This window comes from Bos mutus, chromosome 14, assembly GCF_027580195.1.
Source record: "Bos mutus isolate GX-2022 chromosome 14, NWIPB_WYAK_1.1, whole genome shotgun sequence".
Lineage (NCBI taxonomy): Eukaryota > Metazoa > Chordata > Mammalia > Artiodactyla > Bovidae > Bos > Bos mutus.
This window is the reverse complement of record NC_091630.1, coordinates 76,612,889-76,620,106: the sequence shown is the minus strand read 5'-3', so window position 1 is coordinate 76,620,106 and position 7,218 is coordinate 76,612,889. Positions and strand designations below refer to the sequence as shown.

At 44.0% G+C, this 7,218-nt stretch overlaps 1 protein-coding gene across 1 annotated transcript in view; it reads right to left on the bottom strand.

Moving 5' to 3' along the window:
• Positions 1-4,296: 4,296 nt before the first annotated feature.
• The window catches only part of TMEM71 (transmembrane protein 71), a 30,325-nt gene continuing 27,403 nt past the window's right edge, over positions 4,297-7,218 (bottom strand). The window contains 1 exon segment of the mRNA XM_070382768.1: positions 4,297-6,148. Within this exon segment, the coding sequence (XP_070238869.1) occupies positions 6,110-6,148 (39 nt within the window). The 3' untranslated portion in view covers positions 4,297-6,109.

The following is a 7,218-nucleotide window of genomic DNA, read 5'->3' as shown; positions in this document are numbered from 1 at the left end:
AAAGGAAGTCTCTACTGGAAAAACACTGAGGTTTCTCAGAGACTCTAGGAAAGAACTGGGCAACCGGAGTGGGGAGACCCAGCCACAGGATGAGTGCAGCCCTCCTTCCAGGCTCTCTCACAGCCTGCTTCTAATCACCTCTGTCCCTGGGAGAAAAAGAATCTGATTGGCCAAGCTGTGTCCTGTACCTCCACCTCCTCCAGGGCTTGGGATTACAGCCCCAGTGAAACCCATGGGTTGGGGTAGGGGTGACTAAGAAAGGTGCTATAGGAACCAGACAGGGGGAAGAAGGGATACTGGACAGAACAAGACAGCTGGTGCCCACTATAGACACCCCTAGGACACGTGTTCTTTCAACAGCATCTGTCTTTCCAGTATTCACTGAGCACCTCCCTAGTCGCCCTGGCTGGGCACTGGGGAAAGAAGTGGTCCCTGCACTACTGGAGCTTATACTCATGAGGAACGACAGATGCTGGACTTACGCCAGTGAGACTGAGTGCTATGCAGGGGGTGTAGAGGACACCTGGGAGACTATGATACAGGCGGAGGTGGGAGCACCCCACCCTCTTCAGGTCCCCATGGCTACCTGGAGTCCCCTCTGTCTTATTGCCCATCAGGTTGATGATGTCACTGGCTCTGTGTCTGCCTCACCCATTAAACTGTGAGCCCTGAGCTGTGTGGAGCTCAGAGCTGCCACTGGGGTTAAGATTTGAAAACAGGGAGGGAGAAAGGGAGTGAGGGCACAGTGGCGTCCCAAATGCACTAGATTTTCATTTATTCCTGCTTCCCTTTTGATAAAGGCTCTTCAAAACTCACTTCCATTATGTGGCCATCTTGGCCCCCCATGTTGGGGGAGGGGAGAGATAACTTTCCTGCGGGGTGACAGCTGATGGCATGGCCCTTACACTAAAGCACAGCAGGGGTCTGGGCCTGTCATCGCTGGAGCTCCCTGCTTCCATCAGGGCAATGGCCGCACGACTGACCCCAGATGGTAGCTGCTTCCATGTCCAAAGTCCTCCTCTCTGGGGGGCCTGATTCCATGTCTCATCAACCTTGCCATCAAGACAGTTTTCTTGGCTGAACACCAAGATGTTGGCGGTGGCTGTCTTTGGGTTGAGGAATCCCGGGTTGCCTTTTCTCTTTTGCATATTTGAGTTTTCTCTTTTTTTATTTAAATGAAATGAGGGTGAAGCGCTTACAAAATGAAGAAAATTTAGCCGGTTATTTTTAAAGTGAATCCCTTCTCATGCCAAGATATAAGCTCATTTTCTCTTCTGTCTCCTCTTTGTCATTAAAGTGATACCACCACCACCACCCACCCCTATACTGTACAACCATGAGACGTGAACGTATCTGTTTTACGGCTGGAGTTCAGAGAAGCTGAAGTACAGGCCCAACGTCACAAGGTCATAAATGACAGTAGCCAAGTCCAACCTATCTCTGTCTAACTGCAAAACCCAATTGTTGGGGCTTCCTGGTGGTCCAGAGGCTAAGAGTCTTGCTTCCAAAGCAAGTGGGGCCAGGTTCGATCCCTGGTCAGGGTACTAGATCCTGAATGCTGCAACTAAGACCCAGCACAGTCAAATAAAGAAAAATAAATATTTAAAAAAAAAATATAAGGCTTATTGGCTTTATAATCACTCCACCTTGTGTTAAATATTGGAAGAAGTATTTATTCAGCCAGATTGACATGTCCTTGGCCAAGCTTCAGCCCACATCTCACCCGATTCTTATACCATCTCATCTACTAACTGAAAAACTCACATGGTCCCAGAAATCAGAAAAACTGTTACCACCCCCCAACTACTAATGTTACTACTTCTGTTGCTAACAATGGCAGATCCCATTTTGGAAGAGCTTGGCACGTACCTAAGCTCTGTGTCAAATTTTAAGTGCCTTGCTGGCATGCAATCATTTACTTCTCATACAAATACTAGGAATTAAATAATACTTTATCCTGTTTTATGGATGAGGAAATTCAGCCTTAGAAAGATTAAACACCTTGTCCAAAGTGACATAACAGTTAAGCAGCCCGGTCAGAACTCAGCCCCAGGTCCAGCCTGACTCCAGAGCAGGAATATCGTGCTATTAACTATTTTGCTGATTTTCAAAGGATGTGACTCAGCAGAGGAAGAAACAATGAAATGGGGAAGGTGGAAAGATCTAGAATGTGGTCCTTGATTTTTCCTTTCCCTGAAAAAAAAAGTGGGGGGAGAAAAAGGGAGTCCCTGGCATAGAGCTTCCACCACCTCCCTCACAGCAGATCATTTACAGCCTGAATGTCAGTTTCACCCACACAGAAATATGCTAGTGCAATTCAGGTTAGGGTGGTGGGCGGGTCACTCTCTCTTCACCACACCAATTGCATTGAAAATCAAAATCCTGGGGTACCAGCCTTTATCTCTCATCCTGCCTTGCATTTTCTTTGTTTTTCTTTCTTTTAAGGCTACAAAAGGGTGGTAGAAAATTTTGGTAGAGTGTTTGCCAGCTCTTAGCATCCACCTGCTAAATTGCACCCCCAACCCCCGAGGTACCCCGTCTGGTTCTCTAGCAGGTGTCGCTTACAGCTGTAGCAGATTTTACCCAGCATGGGACAGATGGAGGGGATACAACCATCACTGCGGGATAGATATTTTTTAATACATGATCAGACCTTCATCAAAGCTTGGTAGGGAAATGTGGCATTGAGGCAAAGAATGCCAACTTAGCAGGTGTCCGCTCTGCTGTATTGTATGAGCAATAGTGGGATTCCTTTTGGCGAGGAGGGGGAGATGGTTGGCATCCACTATAGCATATGCAGATCGTTTTGAGTTGCTCTGAAGTAACTACAGTAGATTTTTACTTGGCAGGAGAGTTTATACAGGAGCCTTAAAGACCTGGGGTGCACAAGTCATGCATTCTCTGTGAAATTTACCTGCCTCTTCTTTAAAATGAAGATCTCACAGGGTCTGCTTGAGCTCACCAAAGATCCAAATGCTTCCCTGCATTTCCCAGCCACCCCCACTAGTGGGATCATATGACTGTCCCTCACTTCTGGCACGTGTCCCTCGTCAGCCCGAGGCAGGTAAGCAGAAAAGCTTGGAGGTCAGAGATAGCCAATGGCATGGTTACAAGCAGAAAGAGAGCTGCCTGGACCACATTAGGAATTACATGGATTTGCCTATTGTAACAATTGAAACCCAACTATGGACTATGGTAAGGATTACAGGTAACCTAGATAGCATGTTGAAAAGCAGAGACATTACTTTGCCAACAAGTCCGTCTAGTCAAGGCTATGGTTTTTCCAGTGGTCATGTATGGATGTGAGAGTTGGACTGTAAAGAAAGCTGAGCACCGAAGAATTGATGCTTTTGAACTGTGGTGTTGGAGAAGACTCCTGAGAGTCCCTTGGACTGCAAGGAGATCCAACCAGTCCATTCGAAGGAGATCAGCCCTGGCATTTCTTTGGAAGGAATGATGCTAAAGCTGAAACTCCAGTACTTTGGCCACCTCATGCGAAGAGTTGACTCACTGGAAAAGACTCTGATGCTGGGAGGGATTGGGGGCAGGAGGAGAAGGGGACGACAGAGGATGAGATGGCTGGATGGCATCACTGACTCGATGGACATGAGTCTGAGTGAACTCCGGGAGGTGGTGATGGACAGGGAGGCCAGGTGTGCTGCGATTCATGGGGTCGCAAAGAGTTGGACACGACTGAGCAACTGAACTGAACTGAAGATAAGACATCTAGCACAAAGTAAAGGCTCCAATGTGAGCTGAATGCAGCTAAAGAAACCTCTACAAGCAGAGGTCCTAAAGCAAACCAGACAGCATTAGATGATTTCTCTGTCATCTCATTCACAACAAATCTTTGCAGGACTAGATTTGAGATATAAGATCCAAACAGAAACACACACACACACACACAAAGAGAGAGCAGATATACATATGGGTGATTAACTTTGTTATACTGCAGAAACTAACACAGCATTGTAAAGCAACTATACCCTTAATTTTTAAAAAAGTAAATCAAGAGGTTGAATAATTCTGAAAAATTGTAAATAAAATACTGTACAAACCATATCATGTGGGGGAAAAAAGGTAAAGGTCACGGGTGTCCCTGAAAGATAACTCTTTCCACTTAATCTTTCGACTCATGGAAAATATTTCCTGGGTTGGAATTTCCAGAGAGAGTGATTCAGGCAATGTTTGATCCTCAAGGTGCATGTCTCTCCCCTATAACCCTTCTCAGCAGCAATCAGCGGCGGGAAGAGTAAGGGTTGTGAAATCACACAGACCCGAGTTTGCCCTACCCTTTGGGTGCTTGGGGAAAGTTACCAAACTTTACTAAGGTTATCGATCAAATGCTGGTTATAACACCTGCTGTATTAGTCAAGATTCTCCAGAGAAACAGAACCAGTATGGCATATTAATACATATGGTATGATATCTATAGATATATTTAGACATATCTATCTATCTAGAGAGCTTTTAAGGAATTATCTTATGCAGTTGTGGGGGCTGACAAGTCCAGAATTTATAAGCAAGCCAGCAAACTTGAAATTCAAGTAAAAGTTGATATTGTGGTCCTGAGTCTATAGGCTGGAAATGCAGGCAGCATTTGTTTGTTGCAATCTGTAGGCGGAATTCCTTTTTCCTCAGGAAACTCCAGTCTTTTCTCTTAAAGCCTTCAATTGATTGCACAAGGCCCACCTACATGATGAAGGGTAATTTACTTTGCTGTTGCTGCTGCTAAGTCGCTTCAGCCGTGTCCGACTCTGTGCGACCCCATAGACGGCAGCCCACCAGGCTCCCCCGTCCCTGGGATTCTCCAGGCAAGAACACTGGATCTGGTTGCCATTTCCTTCTCCAATGCATGAAAGTGAAAAGTGAAAGTGAAGTTGCTCAGTCGTGTCCGACTCTTATCGACCCCACAGACTGCAGCCTACCAGGCTCCTCTGTCCATGGGATTTTCCAGGCAAGAGTACTGGAGTGGGGTGCCATTGCCTTCTCCGAATTTACTTTACCTAAAATTAATTGATTGTAAATGTTAATTACATCCAAAAAACACCTTCAGAGCAATATATCAACCAGTATTTGATCAAAACAAGTCAGTGATGATTGCTTTTATTTATTAGTATAATACTTTTCCACAAAAGAATACACTAAGTACAATCAATAGAAAAAGTGATACTTTGACCTTACCATTTTAAACACAGGCAATTTTCTCCATACAAATTTCTAGTTAAAGGATACCATACAAAGTAAGTCTGAATTGCAGGCCACGTTTGCTTTGGGAATATATATGAAGCAAGAGGAATGGAGAGGGAACATCTCCTATAATGCATGTGTAACCATACCATTTTCTACATATTTTAAAGCACTATGGTGTTTTGCCTTTATTTTGCCCCTAAAGGATTTTGTTGTTGTTGTATCTTTGCTTGAATTTCAATTTGAGTGAAAAGTAGTCATGAGTCCCAAGATGATTGAAAACTTGGTAAAGAAATTGGTTCAAAAGAAGAACTGTCTAAAAAATGGCTCTCTCCTGCCCGTTTTCCATCAACCATTATCTACTGTCACCACCTTCAATTACAAGGTTTCCTTGGGGAGAACCAAGGATAAAAAAGAAAAAGCAAACTTTTTCTACGTTGTATTTTATGTGCAGACCACATTTATTTACTTTCGAGTCAGTGTTGATTATGTAAATTCCCTTTCTTTGTTCAACTGCAGCAGTTCATCAAAGGATAGGTATAGACAGGCAGGCCCAGGAACCTGCATTGTTATAAGCTCCTCATAGACTTCTCTAACAAAAACTAATGTTTGAGAACCATTGCCTTAAGGTATAAGGTATAATAGGAGACCATTCATCCAGGTGGTTTGTTCTCTGTCACATTTCCCAGTCCTTTCCCTTCCAACTGCTAGTGTTTGCAAAGGAAAGACAAATTAATGCTATTTTCATGAGCATACTATCATTGTGAGGGCAAAACAGATTTTTTGAAAAAACCGACATAACCAAATAAAAATCCTTTTTTCCCTCAATTATCCAATTGTTCACTCTCTCCAATAAACAGTTGATTCCAAGCAGACCACAAATCAGACAATTTCTGGATATTCAGATTGAAGACATTCATCAGAGGCCCTCATGAATGGTTGTCAGATTTTGGCAAACCTGATCAGAGAAAGGAGAAAACAAATTCATCATTTATCCACATACACAAGAAATGTAGTATCTACTTGAATTACTGCATGAGTGAGTGTGTGTATGTGTAGGCACACACAGACACACACACACACACACACACACAAACACAGCTACCTTAAATAATCAAAACTAGGACAGGAGAGCCCCAGGTCTTTCCTTCCTACTCCCAGTTCTCAGTTCTCTCTCTTTCCTGGGACAGGCTACAGGGCTTTTTGTCCCTAAACCCAGCTTGGTACTTAGTTAACTACTATTTTATATTGTCCTTCTTTTCTCCCCATCCCTTCTAGGATAGAAATCCCTACAGAGTAACAAGTGAGTTTTCCCTGTATTTCTACTCCCTAAAGTTGATTGGAGGCTTCCCAGGTAGCTCAGTGGTAGAGTCCCCCTGCCAATGCAGGGGATGTGGGTTCTATCCCTGGGTAGGGAAGATCCCCTGGAGTAGGAAATGGCAACCCACTCCAGTAGTCTTGCCTGGAGAATCCCATGGACAGACAAGCCTGGAGAGCTGCAGTCCATGGGGTCGCAAAGAACTTAGCAACTAAACAATAACAAAATTGATTCACTCATTCACCAACTATATAAACATCCATTCCTGCATGGGAAAGTAGGAAAAGAGATGTTACCCATTTTGCTACTATGACGTCATAAATGCAAAATGGACCCTTCTGATGCTAACTTGTTTTTGGTGACATGGGTACCTCTGATGACCTTCATTGGAAAGGAGGCCTTTGAGCCAATGGTGAGCAGTACAGACAGTCCCCAAACTCAAAGACTTTAAACAAGAAGGCAGTTGAGTAAGAACTGCATAATGTTATGAAGAGAGATGTGACTTGAGAAGTATAAAATGTTAAAAAAAAAAAAACGCATGCTATCTATCTAACTATGTGCAGTGCAGGACAGGTATGGAAGGGCTGCTCCAGGATGTTGGACCAAGTACAGCACTTGTCCTCACCTCCCTCAGATTCTTATCCTTGGTTCTTAGAGGAAACTTATGAGTCACTCTTGACTCTCGATGCTAATAATCATGTCTTTGGCTG